Source organism: Prinia subflava, chromosome 2 (assembly GCF_021018805.1).
Source record: "Prinia subflava isolate CZ2003 ecotype Zambia chromosome 2, Cam_Psub_1.2, whole genome shotgun sequence".
Taxonomy (NCBI): Eukaryota; Metazoa; Chordata; class Aves; order Passeriformes; family Cisticolidae; genus Prinia; species Prinia subflava.
Window position 1 is genome coordinate 41,353,173 of NC_086248.1, and position 25,525 is coordinate 41,378,697.

Consider the following 25,525-nt stretch of genomic DNA (forward strand, 5'->3'; position numbering starts at 1 on the left):
GCTCAATTTTTTAATCTTAAAACCTAGATGGGGCAGTGACCCACAGCTTACTTTCCCTGTAATCTCAAGTCATATTATAGAAAAGATTTAAAATGGACTGGTTCTGGCTGTACTGAAACTAATTGTATTGCAGTACTACAGAAAAGCTTTTCAGTGCATGAACCCAAGTAATCTGCTCACACAAAACTGGGAGAATCTCTCTGAGTATACATTCAAAAGTCTCATTGTCAAGAGAATTCTACTTCAGTTCCATTTGGACGTCTGTCCATGTTTTGAAATTGAGCTTGGCTGAATCAGCTGGCCCAACGACTGACTGTGATGATGACAGCATTAAAAACTGGAACAGCAAATCCTGGCACACAGCTTTCCCTGGGAAAGCAATCAGTCATTTTCCCTCTTTGGCTTTGATCCTCCATTGGGATCTTTCAGTGCAGAGCCCAGACCCAGGGAAGAAGTTAACAGATCTCTGATTAAGTTAATGCCACTCTGCATGGAGATAGGAGTAAGCGCTACTAATTCTTTATGTGAAATGGGGCCCCCACGTACTGTATATGTTAATGGCAAGCTGTAAAAGCTCTGTGTGCTGAAAACCAGATTTCAAATCTGCTGACCTGTGGCAGGTCCCCTAGTGGGGAGCCACAAATGCACACTGCTGCATTTTTGTACTGGATTAAATTCCGGATCTAGACTACTATGTGACCACAGACAAAAGGGAATAAGAAGTTCCCAGGAGTGAATACCTGTCATCACGTGGGGATATGAGTATCAGCCTGTGTTCAAGTGAGGCTCAAGCCCAGAACAACTGAGTAACAATACAAACTGGCAGAAAATATATGGGAAACTTGGAAGGTGCCTACATGCACAATGTCTTTGCAGCAAGTCAATGCTACTGGTCTCACTCTGAGCACTTTTAAATGAATATAGTTTAGTATAATAATAAAAAAACACAACTCTAAGAGGAAATGACAGCTGTTGCAAGCAAATTTCAATAAGGGTAGTTCCCTGCTGATAAAAACTGGCACATCTCCATTCATTTCAGTGGAACTATGTGGATTAACATTGCCTGAAAATCTAACCCAATGCTTTTACAACTCAAGAGCTACAAGGAAATACACAGATGGAAGAAACTGGCAATTACAAGGGTAAGAAAGAAGGGCAATTATTGAGGAAACAAAAGTCAGTAAAGGAAAAATATGTGAAGTTTATTATACAAATAGACAACTTGTGAGTGTTTTGGTATGCTTGATGATTTGAGTTCTAGCAACATTTTTGTTACAAATGACAACAGGTCTGATACAAGAATAAAACAGGAAAAATGCCCTTGTACTGCAATGGACTTTAACAGGATATGCCATTACCAGAATAGGATATACCATACATTACTAAGGCAAACCTAACACTTTTCTGATGGCAAGTGGTAATTTTTCTTGGTGATGGCCACTGCACACAAATTTGTGAGAACACTGTAAACTCAGTGTTCCTACACAGACATGTACCATGTCTTGCCTACATGTAAATAAAGACATTTATCTAAAATGCACCGTAAGATCTGTATTAAAAAAAAAAAAAAAAGAATGATAACTGATGATTAAGAGAGTTGAAGATATTTTGCCTCTGGCATAAAGTTTTAAGAACTTCTTTTAAAAGACAAAGAAAACAGAGATTTTCAGGACCAGATGTCTAGGAAGATCCCATTTGGATTTGAGCTACTTAAATTTGCAATCATGTATTTATACATCTAACAGAGCTTCTGTTTCCCCTAGAATCTGAAAATTAACTAGCTTTGTAGCATCTTCCTTGATCTGCCACCCGTGCCCCGAGGATTAGAGACTCCACCTGAGCTTGTTTTACAAGCATAACAGAAAAAATTAATCTCTGCTGGCAGCGATCCCACTGGGATACTGATGAATAATGATATCCCTCTCTTGCTGCCCTCTCAGTCCACTAGAAAAGCCACTCTAACCCAGCAACGTGGAAACCGCTGAAACCATTCCAGCTGTGGATTAGCAGGCAGTCAAGCATCCATCTGTTCTGTGTGAATCAAGAGAAAGCAAACATGCATTCTTATAGCTAAAGAAGTATTAAAAATTAGCATCTTATATGACTGAATATAGTATTAAGACAATCATATCCAAAAGAAAAAATTATCTTTTATCTACACCTCACATTGTTTACTTGTTGCCTTAAGCAAATGATAAACCAGTTGAAATAAAACTCTTTAACCTACAAAACACAATTATATAATATGTTTAAGATAAAATTTCCTAATACTGTAGGCACCAGTTGTACCTAAAAATCTTTTGTCAAGAGACATGTATGCACCCATTTTGCAAGCAAACATGGTGACATCCTGCCAGGAGAAACATTTAAGAGGTCTGTTGTGAGAGGAATTTTAGCCATTTTCTCACCCCATAAGGTGAGAGGAATAGACCTGAGATATTTCCTTTTTCTGAAAACAAGTAGTTTGGGTAATCTCTGCTGGTTTGCTACTCTTTTCAACTGGAAGACAGAAAGGAAAGGCAGTGGAAATGGGAATTGGAATGTGGGTAACCCAATCAAATTGGTGATGTCTGATCTGACTCTTCCATGGAAAGAGGACAGTGGCCTCTTAATAAATTAAGGAAAGCTGAACTTGAGCATTACTGCAGAAAAAAGTACTCATAAAAGTCCATACTTTGACAGTTTTCCCATACATCAATTCCAATAATTTGCTTGCTGCCTGGCTTACATTTATTAAATTGCAGAGGTGAGGAAAATGTGCAGCTGCTTGTTCTCTAAAAGGAACCTTCCTATTGTACAAGAAATTTCCAAATATATGTACATTTTTTTTTCAAATGCTTTCAATTTTTTTTTTCAAAAGCTAAATAGCAAATCCTCTCAAATGCTTTTGGTAGCAGAAATAACTCTGCAACTTCTTCTAACATTACAGGTAGCATACCTTAGTAGCTGTGAAATAAAAAATCCTGTAAATATTAGTCAATGGGAGAGGCCTATTTCTTAAATATTTCTGAGTAGGAGAGGCTGATTTCTTAAAAGTTCATCTCTGATAATATATATCATCAACATTTAAAGTAAAATTCAATTTCTGAAGCTAGACAGGCCCACATCAAGAAAAAAAAAAAGAAAATGAGACAAAGAAAGAATCTAAATGCAAATAGGAAAATACAAGTGTCAGATACTTCATTAATGACTGATCAGTAATCCTCTTATGCTCTTCTTTTTATTTAACTACTATGCTAAAGGAACAATATATGCTAGCTATTAATCTTGTATGATGTAACCATTTCAGCCAAACCAATCCTTATCCTGAAGTTTCTGTTCCAATCAGAGAACAAGCTCCAATGTCATCCCATGTCTTAACAGTTTTACAAGCAATACCTTCTATGCTGACAGAGAAGAGTATTTTTGTGCCTTTAAACAGCAGTCTGTATAGCCCAGTTGGTGTCACTAACTGAGCTGTATTCTATGAAAACAAAGTCATCAATATGACTAACTGTTATAACTTATAGTACAATTGTATAAATCTATCAAAGGCAAAGGCATTGTCTAGAAGGCAGTGAAGACAAAAGATCTGCAGGGTGCTGAAGCCCTAAATTTGCTTATCCTGCTTCAACTACAAACTGGGAGGAATAAAGCAGGTAGAACTTGAACTGACTTGCTAAAGACAAACTGAGCTTGTAAGACTTCCTGCTGGAGCATTTGGGACATGAGAACACACAGCCATTTATCGAAACAGCCTTACAGCTTATAAAACATTCAGCTTTACCATAATAGAGATGCTGTTGAGAACTTCGGTTGTGTTTCAACAAACACAAACATTATTTCAACAAATATACTGTATATTTTCAAATATGCAGTCATGTGACATGACTGCTGAAAAAAGCCATTTAATTTCCTGTATGAAAACTTTGCCAAGCTGCATGCACACAACTATGCATATTTTGAAATCTTGCATGACGGTGGCTACAGTTCTAACTAAGGGATATTCTAAGGGATAAGTAAAAGGTGTTTGTGCTAAAATAGACAAACAAACAAGTGGTCCATGGTTGAACTGCATGCAGCTTTGAGCAGTCAGCTAAACCAAGCTTGCTATCACTGAACTTGCTTCTACCATGGGCACTGATTTGCCACAGATGGCAGCCAGTGTTCACCTTTGCAAGTACCAAACCAGGACAGTACTTCTGTCTACCTGGCTCTCAGAATACTTTCCACTGGTATACATGGAGTTATACAAAGTTATAGTTTCGCTACTGTAACTGCATCCTTTTAGAGGAATTTATTTCCTCATTTTTTCTGACAGAAATGGTTACGAAAGCAGGTGTTTGAAATGGGGATACAGCCTGAGGCTTTCTACCACCACAGCTATATACACTTTCAAAAGCTTTTCCCTTGAATGTTGCACTGCAATCAAAATTAATTAAAAAAAACCCCTATCCCCCCTCAGATTATATCCAAGATAACAGTTCTTGTTTTATGGCCTTCATCGTGGCAAATGTTTGTCAGAAATGTTTAGCTACAACTTTAAAATAGGTTTTAATTTAGCCTTTGTGAGTATTGATTCAGTCAGGTTTGTCCTTTTGTTTTCTTCTTTTTTTTATCTGGCATACAATGATAGAAATTAAATAAGAAGACTGGCTGTGGAAAACAGGAGACCTTTAAATTGGAGATTAGAAATTCATGTATACTGGAGATGAAAAGGATTTGTATTTTCTAGTTTTGACTGTAATTCTTTCTTATTGATGCCATAAAAATGGAAGACTTATGCCATGTTGAGTTAGCTGTCACTGGTGGACACTGTTACCTTGATTTACTAATGGACTGTGCCTTCTTGGAAAGGCAGCCAGCATATTATCCCTTCAAACTAAAACTCAAACAATCATGTGGAAAAAGAAGACCAGGAAACAGTTATGTCATGATGTTAGAAAAAAATTACTGAATTTAAGTACTACAGCAACATTAAAAACTGCTCCATCTACTGGGACTAGAGAAAAATCAAGACTAATTATACATGTGAGTATCCATTTGAGTACTTTTTCTGCTAAGTACAAGGTATTTTTGAATATACTGGGTATAGATGAAGAATTTTGGATGCTATTGAAATGCACTGTAGTATTTTATTTTCAGGAACCCCAATATAATATTCAAATTTAAACTATTAAACACACTGTGATACCATCTAGATGATTCAAGCAGGAACTTCAATCATCTAGATGCACAAATGTTTTAATATGTTAAAATCTAGAGAATATGGACTATACAAAAATTACATAAATTATCCAGTAAAATGCCTGTGTTTAGGATGACATTTATGCATTGAACAGTCCTTGGTACAGATTTATTGTAAAGAAAAGATTTATTTGCAAGAGGTAACAGTTTTCTTCTGTTAAAAATATACAAAAATATTTCTTCTATTACTAAAATATGAATAATGGCTGAGGCCACAGCACTGATGTTCATATTGTTGAGAGTGTACCACAGATGTGAAATCGGACATGGAAGTTCTTTAAAGGCTGGCATCTAATAAATTGTTTCTATGTGATATAAATTTTACATTATAGAATATTTCTCCTCTTGACACTGAAATGCCATATTCAAAAAGAAAAACAATGAATATAGTTTTGCTGTGCTTTTATGCCTAGAAGAAAATCACAGTAGCACCTTCATTTTCTTCTAAATTAAGTGCAAATGTAATTTTACACTAATTGTAAACACGTACTGACTTAGGAACAGTGATATGATTTTTTTCTGAAATGACTAAAGAACAGAGATCCACTCTTATACAATATCTTAAAAATTCCTAAAAGCAATGTTTCTGCCACAGCTTGCAGGGAAAATATTAAATGAAACAGATCACATTAGCTTCTTTTTTGACAGTATTTTTGTAAGGCATTAATTCTTCCTTCCCTGGTGTTTAACTGGAGACCTGTTGAAAAGGTGGTTTACCACTGAGTCAAAAATCTTTCTGGCCCCTTCATGGGACACCAAATCAGCAACAGAATACCCATACAGAAATAAAATTATTTCAGACTGAGAGCGTAAATACTCACAAAGAATTGCATATTTCTTTGATGGAACAGGGATTGCCAACAATGATGAAGAGGAAATAAAGCTACAGGTTAATTGAGTTATCTAGGTTCTCACAGTACAAATACCTACCAGGTAATGAAAGGCAGATAAGGCATTGATAACTCTAGTCATTTGCTGTTTATGTATCTTGAATGGAGAGTGCCTGTTTCATGAACCTCCTCCTTCTACCTTCCAAGTCTGTGACTCCGACAACGACAGATTTTCTGCTGAGTTCCAAATTGCTTACTCTGATACAAACCAGTGTCATCATATCAATTTTCAGAAAGAAATACAGGGAACATAGAGGCATGTGGATACCAAACTTCTGTGACCATGTTTGTATCACAGAAAGACAGATATGTATGCCCCACCATAACAAAAATACCATGTTCTCTCTCTCTAAGCTCCCTTTTCTAAGAAACCAACCCTCTCTCTTATAAACAGTTTACATGAAAGACAGCAGTAGGCACATGAAAACCAACCAGTTCTCTTTTGTAAGCAGAACTTAAAAAAAAAGAAATCAGGGACAACATGGAGATAAAACAAGAGATGAAAGATGGGAATGATGTTCTCCCCTTCACTGTCTGGTATGGACAGGTATGACAAATTTCTTGCTCTGTAAATAGGAATATTAACCAGATAACAAGATAAGTTAAAAATCACCAACAATCATGGAAACTAGTGGAACTAAGTGTCACAGCCCTGATCAGTAAGAAAGACAGACTTTCTTTCCTCAAGGTACAACAAATCACTATTTGATTTTAAAAACATTTGTGTAGAAAAAGACAAGAATTACCTTAAAGTATCTATCATTGTTTTTTACCTAGACCTCTTTTTTAATCTCTGCACCTAACTATCAGAATTAGAGGAAACAGTCTTTAGGCACCTCAGGGGAATCCAGCCTGTCAGTAATAATTCATGAACACTTTCTCATCAATAACACTTAATGCAAGAAGCACCATAACTCAACAGTGATTAAGCTCATTTGGATTACTACTGGCTGAGCATGGTTAGGAAAGGTTTAAAGAAAGCTCTATGGAAAAACATCAAACATTTTCTCTCAGAAAAAATTTACCAGTCTACTAGTACAGGCCAGTGACAAAAATAACTGAATGTGAAGTTCCACCTGCTAACTGCAAACCCAAGACAGCTCAAACATCTCAGGTACACATTTACTGAGAGAAGCAGGGAAACCTCAAGGGGATTTTCACCCACCTATTCAAATCATATATTCCTGTATATTTCCAGCATGACTATTGGGCTGCTCCAATGTGCCATGCTCCTGTTCATGTTATGAATACTCAACCCCTAGTCCGGACTGGGGAAAAAAAAAATCATTCCATCTTGTAAAATGCTGGCAGATGATCAAAATGAAAAGGTAAAATAGAAATGGAGAAAAGAACAGGTACTGGAGAAGACTATGAGTGGCCTTCCACTAAGTGAAAACAAATCTTGCTATTATGTGACTTTTTCGAGAGATTCACTAGAAACTGGATGACTCACAACTACTTTTTCATGTGAGCTGTAAAGATTCCTTGATAATTCACTGGTGATCAGTCCTGAATTTTGAACATTTCCATTCAGCATGCAAAAATATCAATCTGAAACTCAAATCTCTTACTCAAAGTCAGATTTAACCCCCTTAATACAATCATAAATTTCTGAATTCTTGAACAAAATTGTGCTTTATTCCACATTTTGTTTTTAACAAACTTTTGCTCCTCTCCAAGTTACTTATAGATTTGGCATATATATCCCATTTGAAAAATCAAAATCAGGATTTTCTTTCTTTAAATTGTTCATGTTTGCCTTCATTATTTACATCATAAACTTGTAAACATCTAAAGGTTTGAAGCTTAGGTAAAACTACAACAAATAATAAGTGCTACATGTACAAAATCCTGCAACTGCATGAGAAATGCTTGGATGGTTATTCTTACAAAACACAGTGCCAAATTTGAAACTTTACAACTGAGTGATCAGCAGAATAATCACAATTATAATTATTTCTGTAATGGTAACAGACCTTTTTGTACTATAGCTACAGCTTTCAGTTTCAGCATCATTAAGAGATTCTTCAAATTACTTTTTAAACATCCTTTTCCCTTAGGATTTTCACTTATACCTAATTAGACTACTTACCCCATGCCATGTAATTCCCTATTGCCAAAACTGCTAAATGCTTCAATAAGAAGGAGGAGGGCAACAGTGGAATGAGGCAGATGTAATGTCATTGGTTAACAATAGAGGTGTGAAGCAACTGCTGTAATTATAAAACTCATTAATGTGCAGTGTTTAGGGGGAAAAAAATCCTTGGCAATAACTGTTGAAATGGCACTTCTTTTCAACACTACATCAGACTGAAAAAAACCTTTCATTTTACACCTCCAACAAGACAGAATAGTAGTTCCACTAGTAATTATGAGAATCAACATCCACATAAAAAGTAAGCAAGAACTGTCAGCTCTAATGGCATTCAGCACTTGTAAATCCTTTTCATCTTTAAAACTGATACATGTGGCACATTTTGACCCCTAAGCAACTTTATTTTTAGTCTCAGTCCTCTTGAGATTGTAAATGGATCACTTACAAAACAGTATTATCAGGAAAAGAAAAATTATAAAAAATTAAAGCAAGATTAATGAACTTAAAATTTTACAATCTCTACCCAACATCAGGGTCCTAAGTTTCATCTACAATAGAAACATTTGCCGGTTACTTTTGGAATTCATGAATGCACACAGTTCAAATAGGCAAATTCAAACAGGCAGTACTAGGTTCTTCTTCCATCATTCCTCTTCCATGTCCTGCTCATCAGCTAAGGCAGTGTTAAGAAATGCCATCTCTGCTAATATTCTCAAACTTTCCTTAGACAAATTTGTCTGAAAAAAAATCCTGACACTTCTAGGCACAGAAAATTTTCACTAAAGAGGACATTTTAAAGAGCCAGCAACTGGAGTAAAGCATTCTTCTTGAATACTCAGCATTGTGTTATTTAACTTCTGTTCACATGTGGGCATTTCTTCTTAAAATTTCAGTTATTTTAAATACAGTATATCTAGGTATTGTGGATAATTACCATTTTGAATTCACCCAAATACACTGAATTCCATTTCGTGTAATTGCAATGTTTTCTGACAGCAGACCAACAGATACTGCAGGGTCAGCGATAGCCATCGCCCTATTTAGGCTGTGTAACAGTTTCCATTACAGAACATTATTGTGGCCTTTATTTCTGAGCTGCAACACTCTGAATGCTTGCAGCAGGTGCTTTAAATTTATCAGGAAGAAAAGTCTCTGTACTAGAAAAGTGGTTTTCTTAGTGTCATAAAATGCTGATCAGGTTTTGTTCAGTTTGCAAACTGCTGAATAGCACTACTTTAACTTTTCTCCTTGTATTTCTCCTCAGAGAAGTTTTAGCAGCATGCTGAAATAATAATGAATACAAAAGTAAGATACATACATACTGTAAGATGAGACTTTAAATTTTGAAGCTAACACTTAGAAATCAGAATATTATTGAATTTGGGCCACTTGTATAATGTATTTCATGATACAGAGACTATAATTGTATAGGGGTAGCAATAAGTTTTCCTGGATAATATTCAGGCACTTCTTGCTTTGAAATATATTTGTACAAGTAGAGTTACACCATGGTGAAACAGGAAAATCTGTAGTTATAACTAGGTAAGTACTTAAAAAGGAAAATGGAGTAAACCCTGGTTCTTTTCTGGTGAGAATGTAACACAGCACATCATACATGGTCTCTTTGGCCTTGTACTGCACTTCCCTGTTAAACAGTCTCTAGAATAACTGTGGGAGATGCTGTCACTTCAGGTTATGACCTCAAGGACTGGGAGGTGGCTGGCAAAAGGAAAAGCAGACATTTTAGGAAAGAGGTGTTTTCCATATGTTTCCCCTACTTCTTAACGCTGCTGTATCTTCCAGATTGCCCCAGGACACAGTGGTGGTCCTGCTAGAGATTTAGTGCAAGCAGTCATTTCTGTGGTGTCTCAGTGATACACTCAACTTAGAAAAGATAAATATCAGGTTTGTATAGATCCTGCAAATTATAAAGGGATGTAAGAGGAGAAAGCAGTATAAAGTAATTTTGATGTACTGACAAGGTGAAACACTTGAAACATCAAAAATGATTCAGCTGTATTTCTCACATCAGTTAAAACATTAAATTAGAGATCAGGGGAGAATGGCTGTTTTTAAATATTGTGCATTTTTTTCATATACTTGTGTTTTTAAGAGTAAAAAAATTGTATTTTAAAGAAATATCAGCACTTACTGTCAGAATTAAGAGCAATTCTTCAATACTGTTTTCAGGTTTCAACTGATCCTTGAACATCCCAATGGTTGGATGCTTCAAATAGTAATAGGAGGCAATCCGGCCGTACGTCAGGGGTTCAATGCTGCGGTTGTCCTGTTAGAAGAAGAATCAAACACACAGAGCTCCCAAGTGGTTCAGTATAACCTGTTCCTACATAACTGTGAAACATGTTCACACTACTTTAAAGAGAGAACACCAAAAACAATTTAGCCACAACAGTTTTCAACGTAAGTCACTCAAGGAGCTCCACACACAAACTCTGACATCTCACATCAAGGAGTATGGATCTTCCTGATCACAGCTTCTAGGAGTGTGTATCTTACTGAATCTTGTAAGGCACAGATTAGTCTTACCTCCCCAACTTCAATACAGTAGGAGCCTTCCAAATCAAACAGGGATTTCTCAACAAGGCTTGAGAGGTACTTATTCATTGTGTCATGGCTCACATCATCCAAGTTATAGTAACTAGATAAAATGAGAGCAGATGCATTACATGAATATTTTTTACACTCTGAAGATTTTTAACAACAACATCTTCTAGGAAAACTTACAAGGCTTCTACAATATACACATGGAACAGCAAATATCCACATTAAACAAATAATAAATCATTATAAAGATTAACAGGAATCCATGATTCCTAAATGCTTTGTGGGAGTAACCAGCATATGGTACATATGGAAAGATGGCAATTTGTCCATCTACTAACAGAAAGGTTGATACAAACAGAACTGGACTGGCTCTATTTTGTTAGTGGGAAAATTTTCCTGCTTTCACAGGAAAATTTTCTTGATAAGTGTGAAACTTTCCTGATAAGTGTGAAAATGCACAAGTGATGCTAACACAAGTAACAATATTTTAACTTCAAGACAAAGGACGAACATCCACCCGGGAGGGCAACTGTCTTTACATCCTGCAACCCTGAAAGTAAAACTAGGCATATAGTGACATCTCTTGAAAAAGTAAACTTATCCCAATACAAGTGTTGGTGGGTTTTGCTATATTTCTGTGACATTTTATTCTCAAAGTTAGAATTGCTAAAAAAAGGAATGGGCTATTTGTTTATGTGGTTACTTCACATGTTCACTGTCAGACAAAATGTCTAGGTAAACTATATTAGCACAATGGCTTAGTTCTCTGTATGAAGGAAAAATGTTTATAAAATGGGTGAAAATATACCTTCTTTTAATGTTAGCATATAAAAAGACACAGTGACTGAAGATGGCACTCCTTAACTGTAAAGCTTGAGGTGTATTGTAAGATTTTACTCATATAAACCAACGTAATTTTAGCGAGAACTTTTCTTCCAGATAAAGATGCAGTAAAAACTTGTGTCCCTAGATTCAACAAGAGCACCAGATCAGAAAGTAAAATTAAGTTCAATTAATAATAAAGAAAAACTGAGCATGCTTCAAAAGGTTTAAAATTTTGAATTTAAGCAGAGTAATTAAACCATGTAATTTCAAAGCAGAATAAAATCTGATGATTTGCTGAATTGTTAAAAACCAGAGTAAAAAAGGTTGTCCTTGTTAATTTAATTCTGTCAAATACTGAGGCAGAAATAGACTACTGAGATTGTGCAATGATGAAAGATGCTCCTTTGTTCTACCTGCCTTGCTTTACAAAAATTTATTGCTGTTATGATGTACCAGCATTCCCATTTGAAATAACCCCACTGTAATCTAGAGTAGGTTCTTCCAATGCCATTTTGTGCAGGTGAACAACAGGCTGCAAAAGAGTGTGCTGAGATTAATTTTAGCCAATTTCATGAAGTTACTGCTGCACCTAAGTTAGTTTTTTTAAACTTTCACTGCCACTGGAAAGAAATGTGCTCTTGCTAAATGCTATTCACCTGAAGTATTTTAAATATCTGATTCAGGATGAGGTGAAATGAATTCACTGATTAAAAAAAGAGAACTTTAGACAACCAGTTCAGTTGTGGATGGTATATTTGGGCAGATGAATCCCATTCTCAGAGTTAAACTCTGTATCATTTATGGTAATGCTGCTGTTTCCAAATTTCAAAGGATGGAATTAAATTTTATAAGTGACAAACATCCTTATATAACTGCTTAATTTAAAGAATTTGATTTGAATTATTTTCTTAAACAATTTTTTTTACCACACATCTCTTTAAATAGCAGTAGCATAACTGAAAAAGCCTGAATGCCAAATAGTAGTATTGCAATGTACAGATATTTTCCTCTTGCTATTAATTCCAAATGATGGGATTAATTATCTGAAGCTTTGAATGTTCACTTACAATTGGTAAAGTTGGAGTAAACCTGTACTACCATAAAAAAAAGATTTAAAAAATGTGTTCTGATATCAGCCAGCTACATGAGACAATAACAAAGCACAGATACATGGCAGTGGAGTATTCAACTCTGTGACATTTTATATGGGTTCATGCTGAGATGATCTGAAATACCTGAAACACACCTACTGTCCAAAACCAAACCATGCTAACAGAAATATCTGTACTGACTAAAATGTTTTATGTAGTAGCCAGCCATATATTACCAGCCTCACGCAAAGAAAACTCATTTGTTGAAAAATTACTCTAATAGTGTTTTGGATGCAAACTAACTTTCATGAGTGTCCTTTTAAATTAAGTTATATAGCAATAATACAAAATGGTCAACATTTCTATCTGCCCATTTTATCTGCCTGTCATCACCAATCACATTTATTTTCTGATTATTAGCAGAAATTACTTTGTCGAATTTTGTTTACCTTGTGAAAATAATTGAAGAAATTAGCTAAATAAGTTGTTTAAGAAGGTGAAAAAATTTTCTATTTTATACACCTAAACCACTAATGATTCATTATTATTTCTCTCTAAATTGAATAGAATGCTTCTGAAATGCTTATAATTAAGGCACTTTGTAGTCACAGTATTCAGACTTCCACCATATAATTTCAGCACCTTTAATTGCAGTACCATAACATTCATGATGAATACTGAAAAAACAAACAAAAAAAAGCAATATGGACAGTACAGTGATATTCTTTGATTGCTGAGACTGTAATTTAAGACACCAATTCAAACAGGTTTGTGCTCTGGTGCTCTGCCTAATTTGCAGTATTTCACTGCAGTTAACTGAAGTTATCATCAAAAAGGAATTTATAATATCTTTTAAATTTTTTTGTGAATTTTAAATTTGCTGCTTCTTTGTAATTTGTTGTCAAAGGAGTAAATATGTAGCTGCCTAGTGGAAATAAAACAATGTAAAGAAAAATCTTAAATGGTTTGTAATCTTGAGTGAAGTGGTACCAGTATGTTTTAACTACTGTCTGTAATGAGGCAGATATAATTTTGAGCACACCCACAGGGGCTCCTTGGTCATTCAGCAGATTTGCCCCCAATAAAAATCAAAGCCATTCATCTTGAAAGACTATGTTAAAATCATTAGTGAAAACAGAGGTATCATGACATTAGATTTCAATGCTCAGGAATAAATGCAAGTTGAATTCTGCATGTTGGCATGTTCCAAGTCTAAAAACTGCCTGATGCGTAAGTTCCTCTATGAAGCAATATTGCCTAACCATTTAATTACAGATAAAGAATAAAAACAATGCAGATTCATGCTCACTGCATTGAATCATCTAGTCATTAGTTCCCCTTTGCTATAAACAGACAACCTACCTTTTTATCAGCACACCATTTCATTTATTTCACAGTGAAGCCCAGTTTCACAATAATTGACTTGTCAGAAGCTCTAATTTATGAGGCTGGGCTCTGTAAGCCTTCTCCTATATTGGACTCAACCTGCACACAAGCAGGGTTGAATATTTACAATGCTGTTAACAGGTGCTGAGTTGTTTAATGATTCTAATAGCCAGAAGCGTACTGAGAAAGCCAGCGGGATCACAATTACAGGCTGTTTGAACACAACAATTACTCGTCCCCTGAGAGGTGTGAAAGTCAAAGGCAGTTTTATCCTAACAGCGTCTAGCACATGGGCTAGACAGGCTAACTTCCATTAGGAGTCCGTAGGGAAAAAGCAGTAACAAACCCCTAGATATCATAAAAATTTACAAAGTATGTAAAATTTAAACAATCAAAAGCTGAAGGAACTTTTTTATTGTCTATTAAATAACATATTTTAAATCCCAAAACCTTGTAGAGCTTAGCAAGAACAACACACTGTGAAACATGAACTTATTTCTCTAATCTAAGGAAGTGTGGAATTTCATCAGCTGAGAGAGACAGAAAGACGTGCAGGAACATAAAATGCAGATGAAGTTACACAAAACATTTAGGATTTAATGTGAATGATGGCAATCATTTCCTGTTTAGCTTATGTAAACCTGACCTGAGTTCTCTCTGGGAAATTTTTCATCAGCCTTGAAATGGTCCTGCTATAACTGTCAATGCTGTGGAGTCATTTGTTACAGCACCATGTTTTTTATGTTCAGATTATGCGGTGGCAATAGTGACACACATAATGAAAATCGGTGGCAAGAGTCAGCCAAAAATATTAAAGAAGAAACTTGCTAGTCAGTAGGTCTTTTGAAACAAATGCATAAAACAGCAAATCCACAACATTCACTTGATAACAAGAAAGTGTGCTGAGATTTTACAGTTCTGAAAGTAGAATTTTGTTATGAACAAGTATGGGGGAGCATAGATAGTAATTTTCTCTATGTCCTTTTACTGCAGTCATCATTTATATTTACTTCCATCAGCTTCAGCAGCTGCCATCTTCAAACAGCACCATGGAAATGGTACAGAGTATATGGCACAACTGATGAACCTTCCTAGCCAGAGAGAGATATGACCCGAAGTACCAACTCACTTCTGTTGTTAAGCATTACTGACTAACTCTGGAGTCCGTGACTGGCTTGCAAAAAGGCATTACAGAGTGCACAAATGCTGCAGGCAGTAATGTCACCCTGTGTTTTACCTCTGTCATGTTTTCTTGCATCCATATATTCACATATGCCAGGTAGGCAAACAGATACAGTGCCATCTCTAATCAGCTTTTAGTATACTGTACATTGTGGTCACTTAAGAAGAACAAAACCAAGTTCAATTTCTCTGACATCAGCAAAGTATTTATCCCCACATCAATGCTTCTGATTATAACATTTGCAAGACAGTTTATCTGCCAAGATGCATTCATGAGAAATGAAAGGTAATAGGCACACATAAATCTACTCACATATTGGTAAGATTTTTCTTTTTCCTATCATACATTCCAACAGATAATTTGTACGGGTAAATCATATCCAAGAGCAAGAAGACAATTATGTGAAATTTCTTTCTGGATGGGGAGATGCAGAGTCTTCAGCTTTGCATTCTCACCTAAGATTGCAGCACACTGGGAAGCAGGAAACTGTTCAAATACTCAGCAACCAGGGGCTTCCCTCTCTGACAGACTCAGCAAATTTTTATTTGTCTGAATAATTGGTAAAACTATATTGTGAACTCTATTCCTGTACTTTTCACATCACTGTGATCCTCATAATTCCAAAGAACAAACTCTGGTTATGAAATTCATAATAATGCTCAGAGTTGACATTTATTAAATATATACACATGCATATGCATCTGTAGATGCATATAGGTCTAAATGTCATTGTAAAAGGAAGAATCCTTTTGTGAGGTCCTTTGTGAAATACCTGTTTACCAGCAGATATTAGTAATCACTGCAGTGCAATATACTTATACATTCTAGCTTCTGTTAGTTTAGCTACCATCAAAATTTTCCATTTTATCTCTTAATCTTAGCTAACTTAACTTTCTTCAGTAATCCCCCTTCTGACACAATTCCAAATTAATCCTAAAATTCTGAATAATTGTGATTTTGTCACCAAAATACACAGGTATTTCATTCTGACTGGCTTCTACCATGACATTACCATCATCATAATAGCAGAAAATATATTGGACCAGTATCTAACCATAATTTGTATTCGTATGTTTTATTCACAAACTCAGATGATCATAATGAGAAAATGAAATTTAAAGTAAAACACAAATGTATGATAAGGGCATCATCAGTCTGAGATTATAATTAATGCCGTTTTATTCATTCACTCAAAAAACCTTTGCAAAACTGATATCAAGTGAAAAAAAAACCCCTTAATACTACTACTACTACTACTACTACTAATTGGAATGAATTTTTTCAGGTTTTCACAAGGAATTTACATAGATAACTGCTTTTGTAAGTGTGCACATGTACACAGATGCACACTCATATAAATACATAAATAGCCATGCACATTTTAATAGTGATGTGATGTGTGATCTCAGGATATCTAAAAATTTAACTTTCCGAATGAAAGCTGATTCTGCTTAACTTTACATATGTTGTAAATTTCTATTTCTCTTTTACTGCACATGTATCTGGAAAATATCAGAACATGATTTACAGAAAATGTTTCTCATAGCCATTTCTCTTTTACAGAAAGTCGCAATTATAATCTTCTACAAGGATAAAAAAATAAATAACCAAGGCATTTCAGTGAAGGAATGGAGATAGATGAGCCTGTCAAAGCAGCCCCTTGCAAAGAACAGAGCCCTTTGCTGATCTGTACTGATCTGTGTGATATGACCTTGAATAAGTAAAGAACAGAATGACTACAGCTCTACATGGAAAGGAGTACATGTTGTACTACTTGACTGAAGTAGTTCAGAAACTGTGACTTAATGAGCAAATTTGGAAAGCTCTGCATTTAGGATTAACTGTTTTGAGGGAAGGGAGGAACAGGGAAGAAACTCTGGATATGGAGACTGAAACACTTTGATAAACATTTCATTTGGACCACCCCTGTCATTCACGTGTCATGTCTGGAACAGGATGAGCGTGACTCTTTGTCATGGATCTGAACAAAACCAGCACTCAGCTACTCTCCTTCCCCAAAGCAACAGCTCAATTACACCTCTTATCTAGACAGTTAAAACCCATTCCATAGAGTTTGAGAAGCAGGGGTCCATTGAAAAAGAAAATTAAAATGGTTTGATGCAAAGGAGTATTTTACTTCCACACCATTAAAACAACCATCATCACAAGTAACAAATTATCTCAAAAGTTTGCCAGGAAAACTTGCACAATGACTTCATGTTTAGAAGAAACCTGGATACTTAGAAAAAAAACCATACTTGGATCTCTATCTCACAACAAAGGTCGATTACCATTACTTCAATAGTACAAATTGTAGGCATTCAGTAAGGCATTTTATGATGGACTGGATTGGAATAGGATGATCCTACATTTAAGCAGCTTTAATATACAAGTAGCTAAAACTGGCAATAAACAAGAATATAAATCTTCTACATATTATCTAAGCCCATTATTTTGGGGATTTACAGCATCACATGCAATGACTTTTATGCCACTGAATCCCAAGGCAATTTACTAATCATGCATATGGGAATTACTTATTCACCCCTAAGGTACAATCACCTGCTGTCTGGAAAACAGTTCTCATTTCACAGTGGAGAGGAAGTTAACAAAACTGCTTTGGGGCAGGACATGATAAAGAACACTTCTGTCAAGTGACAGGGAATGGGTATTGCTTAACCATCTAAACTAAAAATCAGCAATTGTGCTCCTAGCCTTTTGAAAAAAAAAAACCAAACGAAACAAAAACCCAAACCCCAAAATCTTTGGATTTTTAAGGGCTACAGATAGTTTTTGTTTGATAATATCAATAATTTCATGTGCTCTTTTATGGCACAGTAAACTCCATTACCATAATGCAACTTATTGATAGTTATCTCAGCAATCACTGACTTCTGTTTGCACAACTCTTGTTTTCCTTGGATGTTTCTCATTCAAACACTGACCATGCTGGAACTGCTTGCTTGGCTTTCACGAGGTCTGAAAATACCACAGATAGTAGGTCCAGGCAAACTACTTGCTAAGTTTAGTAACTTTGGATGAAACTTGATACTGTTATCATGTCAAAGAATGGAATGCATGCACAACCCTTACATTTGTGCATCTAGAAATGATTTGACAAACCCTTTGACAGAGTAAATAATGTCCTTAATTTTTCTCCCTGCATGAGTAAATACAGAAGGAATGCTGGGTACCCATGTGGATAAAGAGCTCAACTTGTCAACTTGTTCCAACCTGTGTGTGTGGTGTTCCAATGCAAGACTCTACTTTCACTAGAAACTTCATTATTCCTTCCTAGCCTGCCATTATGGGCATGACTAGTCAAGATCTTGCTTCTCACTACGAAGACTCTACATCTCATTATGAAGTGCTTTTTTTTTTTTCTTCTTCCCCACCCCCAACTATCTTCCCACCTCAGAATAGCAGAACTTTTAATTTGAAGTTGAAATTGTGACAACTTCAGATTTAACTGTCCATGACAATAAAGAAAAAAGGACCAGCAGTGAACATGCCAACCTCATACTCAAGTGGAAATCTTTTATATTGTGAAAAGTTTGTCTCTTAAATCAAACAATATTTCTACATTCTACACTTACCTTTGGCTTATATGTTGTGTGTTAAAAAAAGTACCTACCACACAGATACATGATCAAAGCTTACCTAAACCAAATCAGCTGCAGCAGTTTACCAAAGCAATCCAAGAGCAAGACTTTAAAAAGTAACAGTACTTTGTAATAAAAAGATATAAAATCTAACATTTAAAAAATCGTAATTTAACTCTCAGAGGAGAAATACTGTCCCTAGAACAGTATGCATTGTGTTAATTATGAAGTGAGAAAATCGAAAATGCTTTCTTTAGTTTACAGTTCTAATGCTCTGCATCTTTTATTTCCCAAGAAGACTGGATGGAAATTCTGTCTGTTGTGTGGGAGCTTCTCAGCATAGGACTAGATGCAGAATTAAAAATTAATAAAGACTTAAAAAGAATTAAAGGAAGTTATTTTGTCACTGGCAGGCTCCCAGCAGCACTTGCCCATAAAGTACCTGGCAGAAAATCTGGGCAAATGCTATGGACATTAAGATGATTTCAGAAATACAACATGCTGGAGTAGATAAAAAAATACTTAGTGATCTAAACAGTTAATTCTTTATTTGCCACGTTATTGTAGTGGGTGAGTGATCACAGGACAGGTAACATCCGATTTACCCAAAGCAGTGCTGTGGCAAAGGCAGGCTATTGTGGTGGAACAGCTCAGAATGATCTGCATGCCAGCTGGAGCTAGGCAGGATGATAGCAATCATTGAAAATATTGCACACATGGTTTCACCAGGATACCCTAATGAAAGCAAACGTTATCACAGAGAAACAGCTGATAGTTATTCTCTCATTTACTAGGAAAGTCCAAGTCTTAAATTTTCCAAACAAAATGGGCAGAAAGTATCAATGTGGTAGCTAAAAAAAAAGTACTGCATTATAAATACAACATCTGAAGGCATGTGATAATCTGGAATTTTATTTTAGGGATGCTGATGTAACCCTCTCAATAAGGTTATTTTATTGCTGTAACTCAGTTGTAAAGTTATCTGCCAAAAAATGCATTTCCATTTAGAGAAAAAAATTGTAAAAAATATGGGCACACAAGTTTTAATCCACATGTGGGCCAGCAATGCTCCTACACTGGAGACTGCTAAGTATTCCAGGCTCCAACGGCAGACAGATCACCTTTGGATCAACTCTAACCTCACGTTACCTTGAGATTAAATTGAATTTATATTTTCTACTCACGTTGGGTTCATTATAAGTCGACGGAAGAAGTAAGTCCAGGTGATATAATCCATTGCATCCTGCTTAGATGTAATAGTTCCAGCAGCAATTTCAGCATTCAAGTGGTCAGCCAGCACCTCTAGCAAGCTGAAGAACAGGAAACAAAAGGATTTAGCTGACTCTATAATCACATAGACAGGTAATATATTTTTTAGAGTTGTCCATTAAATGGTTTATTACTTTTAACCTGAAAATATCATATATTTATCTTCTAGTAAAAGAGAAAAGGGGAAGAAGGGGGAATGTAATTGCAAGGTCAGTCATCTTCTTACATGATAGTGGAATGAAGCTCAAATTATTTTTTGATTGGACCAAGAATGCACAAGTTTAAGTCATTCATGGAACATATTCAGATGGAGCTACTCAGTGGTAACTTCTGAATGTTGTATGTTGACCATATGATCATGTTGATTTAATCCAATAGAGAATCATATGGAAAGACAAACAGGAAATGAAACAGTGGCAATAGCTTAGCTAATACTTGACAAATACTTCAGGGCTATTAAAACTACATCAAAACTGCTTCCCCCAGATTTTGCCTCATCTTCATCCAATGTAAAAAAAAACCAAAACAAAACCCAAAAAAAGAAAGAAAAGAAGAGCAGCTACTTTTACCCAGAAAGATCTAAACTCAGAATAATAAAAGCAGCTTAAAATGATTCTTAAAAAATAAAATACTCAGTCATTAAACAGAACAAAGACATCCATTAGGGTATTTAATGAGATCATGCCTGGCTAGAGTTCAGAGAATAGCAAATATCCTTAAGGTTCAACCTAATTTTTCTTGTATTATATCCTTTTTCTTCTCCCAAAGTTCTTTTCCTGTTGCTAAAAGTAAAGAATAATCTGGCATAAGTAGCTGTTTTACTGCTCTGTACTGGTGACTGCACGCTTCTAAGGGTCAGAACTGCAGACATTCTACATGGGTTGTCCAACAGAAACTGGACAGACTATACAATAGCTATTCCACAATAAGGGAATTCTGCATTTTCTTTTGTTTCTAATGTGCTATGTTTCAGGCCCATGATCAGTGAGAGCACAAGGACTGTTATGAGTACTCAAGTCTTACAGCTAATACGTAAACAATGAAAAACATTAGAAAAAAACTAATTAAAACAATGTGAAGTTTACTTTTAAAAATTGGAAATACTACACAAAACTGATAAATCTGCTCTTTGGTGAAACATATGGAGAAGCATTCCAAAACTAACCAACCCCCCCCAAACCCCAACCAGTATCTCTTTGAAGATATGAAATACTTGATCACAAAAGAGACCAAGACAAACCTAAGTAACGTGGTTCACGACCTATAGAGAATTTAACAAGACTGTCATTAATATGCAACTCTTCATCTTCAAATTTACCAAATTTTCTTTTTTTATAACAGATAGAATATATCAGAACTACAAAGTAAATATAAACACACCAATGGAGCTACTAGTAACATAGAATATTTTTAGTCTCCCAAACATGAACAAAGGTGTGATTACAACTTTTATATTGATAATATGATTTTTTTTCTTTAGAAACACCACTCCCCAGGGAATACAGATATTTCTTAGTTTATGCTAATGCCATGCAGTCTGGATATATCAACATTTTAATCATACCACTCTTCACTTATTAGCTATAGTTTTGAGGAAGTTCAACTCCTAGACTTTTGTGCTAAGTGCAATAGCTATTTAAAAAAAAGTGTGGTTTCCTAAGGAAATGAACACATTCATTGTTTGCAAAAATTGTATGTCTGTCTGTGCACCACAGAAATTAACTTTCAAATACACCAGCCCATTTCAACTACAAAGGTGGATTGCACTCTCAAACTCCAACAAGTTTCCTGAGCAGATAGAGGTCCCATTATCACTTATGTTGAGGGATAAAGTTTCCTTAGGAGAACAATACCGTGAATTCTTCACCACTGAGAAAAGCTTTCAGCAATGTTCATGCTGTATTAGATGTCTGAGCATTGCTCTATGAAACATTCCTCTACAGGAAACCAATGTAACTAGTTTGGCTTCTCATTGAATAATTAAATATATTAAACATATCAAAACCAAGGCACAAATTACAGTATGCTGGCCAGCAAATTTTGCATCAACTAGGTTCCAAAAGGCTGCAAAATGGTGCTGTTTCTACACTTCTCTCAAAAATCTTACCATTTTACAGGGAAAGACATGTTAAAATTGTATTAGTAAGACATTACACCATGTAAACTTGAACTTTTTGAACTTTTGAGATTTTCACAAATGTGATATCTATTATGATACAAATATTCTAGGTAAAAAGTGCTAGAAATTCGCCTTTTTTTTTCTGTCAGTAACTCGTGACAGAAGTTCAAAGAAGCTTCGGAGGATCATGGATAGTTGTTCTAAACACTGCTCTTGAAGAACAGTTAGTGCTTTCACATGTCTGAGACAACACTCAAAAATGGAGAAGAATTTGTGGTATTATTTGGGAATGGACTGACGAGCTCAGCAGTGCTTCAAAACTCATGGAAGAAAAGATTTTTCTACATAAAGATGGGTAATTTCTTTTTTTAAATTGTCTTCCTCTTGACCCCAGTATTTAGGACTTACTCTGCAGAGGAATTTTGTTTCCCCTTCCTCTATCCCTCATTTATAGTATTGTTTATAGTTTGATCAGCTTTTCTGATTGCTTTACCTTGATTCCACTGGGAAAGGTTCATAAAGGAATTTTTTGTAGAAGTCTTTCTTAATATCGTGAACTAGAATGACAGCTTTTCCTTGGTCATCGAACTGTGGTCTGCCAGCACGCCCCATCATCTGAAGCACATCTGCCAAAGAGACAATAATGTATAAACCAAATATTTGTTTGGATGTATAAATAAAAGTATTTATATCTGCATCACGTACAATACAGGTTTTTTGCATTACATTGGCCTTGTATGCCCTATTGGTTTTGACACTTCTAAGTTCCTTCTCCATCTCAGATAAAAGTGATGATGAACTTCTTTCTGCAGAGACAATCTTCTTGTATACTTAAAAGACTACCCCACTGCAATAGAATCTAGGCTTATATCTAATATAAATTGCCTTTATTCTCCTTCCATTCCACAACCATCCTCATTTTATCCCATGCAATTAAAGATGATGAATAAGAGAACTAAGGCTACGATGACAGTTGTCTATCACTCCCTAATTTTCAAATACTTCCCACGTACACAAGTTCCTCATGTAGACTTTTCTGCTAGATACGATTTCCTAGGGTTTGCGTATTTTAAAGGTAAACTGATATAAGCAATTTCTAATTACTGAGCACTATGATATTTACCACTCAAATATGTTATATTAGATGTTAGCACTGGAGCAGAGATGATTTCACATTGTATGCTGTCCCTACATCAAAATATACAGATTTAAAAGCTGGTTCAGTCACGCTACTTGCACACCATTATTTGTAAATACTAATGAATGACTTCTATAAACATTGAAAATACTACTTTATGCAAAACATGCTCAACTTGCTACCTGTCCCCAAGGATAAGCATGCTTATAATCTATTTGTGTTTTCATCTGAGAAGTGCATCTGCATAGGTTGTTTTGTGTCTCATTCACCAGAGCTCTGAATCCTTTCTCGTACCTCTAACTGCTGTTTAACGTAGAAGAAACAATGGAAAGCAACTCATAAGTTTTATATCTTTATTATAAAAGTTTTAATGTTTTGTGTATTCTGTATGAGCTCTATCACACCTGCCCAGTATGTGGCCTGAAGCACCTGGCATTTTGAAGAGATTTATTTGAGTTAAGAATCAGCAAGCTTTTGGCCCAAAGCTCTGTTGAGGAAGGAAAATCCAGAAAGTAAAGAATGGGATACAGCAACTGACCATAACAGGAGAAACAGACAGTCCACTTGTGAGTTTTTAGTAACACATTTTCACTTGTGTACTGACTTGTGTATAGAAAGCAATGTTTTTATATCAGTTTATTCCTTTTGTTAGTTTAGGAGTGACACTAAGATGTAAAATGAAAACTAGTTTAAATCTGCTGCTTCTGAATAGGTATGTGCACAGGAGGGTGATGAAACAACTCCTTGCTATTCTATGTGGTGAATTAAATTGTGCATCATACCATATAGGAAATGGATTTACCAAAAAGTGTCAGGAAATTATTTTTGCCAATATCCCCTATGCAATTATCCAAACTCAATATTTTCTTTACTGACTATATGTTGCTTGACTGCTCCTAATCACTGGACTAAACTCCTGAAATATTTAAAATGATCCAACTGTCTAAATAAATGACTGTTAACTGAGAAAAAGTCCTCCCCAAAACCTCTGACTTCACTCAAAGAAGCACTCTTGCTTATTTTGAAATTGTGGAACACTCCAGAGTGATTCATTCTGCCCTCAGCTGCTTCCTTGGAGCCAAATGCATTCCTGACACAGAAAGGTAACTTCAGTAGGAAGAAGCCAAGTAATACCACGAAGGAACATTGAAGGCATAACTTGAGGGCAGCATTAAAGACAGTATTGTGAAACTTTTGGAAGTATTCCAGAAAGAAATTAATTACATTTTTGTTTTATTGCTGCAGCAAAACTGTACTACCTATCCACAGAAGTTCCAGATGCATAAATATTCTCTAGAAAGTTAAAAATAAAAATGCTTTAGGGAAACCACACCACATGTTTCTTCATAAAATAAGGAATCTGCATTTTCTGTTGCAGTGCAGACAACAAAATCTGAATGCTTCCATCACAGATGGTGGTATTCCATCCACCCCTTCCCCTGCCCCAAGTCTTACAGAAAACTCAGGACTTGAACAATACCCAGTGTTGAAGTTACCTGAATTAAAAAAGACAATAAAGAGTGAAAGTATCAGTATTCCCTAAAGCCTTTGTGCAAAATTGTACAACAGATTTCTCAAACAGCATAGTAAGTCTGCACTGTTTATTGAGACTCTGATTTCTTTTAAATATATTATTTTCTCTATTACTAATTTCTGACAGTGGCATGGATTCAACATAAAATTTGAAACTTCCATGGATTTCTTTCCTTGCCACTTTTCCCCATTCAGTAATAAAGATAATCAACAGCATTCTTCCAGTCGGCACGAGCGCGATACGACTTCGCTGCAGAGACTGCTTTCACTGAGTTTACATCAGCCAAAATCTGTCACAAAATATAAGCGTGCATGGCTAAGATCCCAGGTCAGACCAGAATCTTTGAACAAGAGAGTTGGTCTGGAAATTGATCCCAAGTTTCCTGCAGAGCACTAACCACTAAATTAAGCCCTATGATGGGTTACTTGAAGAAGTAACCCCTGTAGTATTTTCAGTCTGAGCTTTTTCTTACATTACTAAACTTCTCTTGCTGAAAAGACAGCGCATGGCTAAAAAGATGCAAGCTCTGTATTTACCTAACAAATAACATTTAGACTGTCCTTAGGTGTACACATTGCTAGCACAGTATAGGAACATTTAAT

At 35.6% G+C, this 25,525-nt stretch overlaps 1 protein-coding gene across 1 annotated transcript in view; it reads right to left on the reverse strand.

Annotated features, from left to right (window-relative positions):
* Positions 1-25,525, reverse strand: part of ASCC3 (activating signal cointegrator 1 complex subunit 3) — a 263,876-nt gene that overhangs the window by 31,718 nt on the left and 206,633 nt on the right. The window contains exons 33-36 of the mRNA XM_063389711.1: positions 22,745-22,877; positions 20,048-20,173; positions 10,759-10,870; positions 10,364-10,498 (exon numbers count right to left, since the gene is read on the reverse strand). Of these exons, the coding sequence (XP_063245781.1) occupies positions 10,364-10,498; positions 10,759-10,870; positions 20,048-20,173; positions 22,745-22,877 (506 nt within the window). The remainder of the gene's footprint in view (positions 1-10,363; positions 10,499-10,758; positions 10,871-20,047; positions 20,174-22,744; positions 22,878-25,525) is intronic.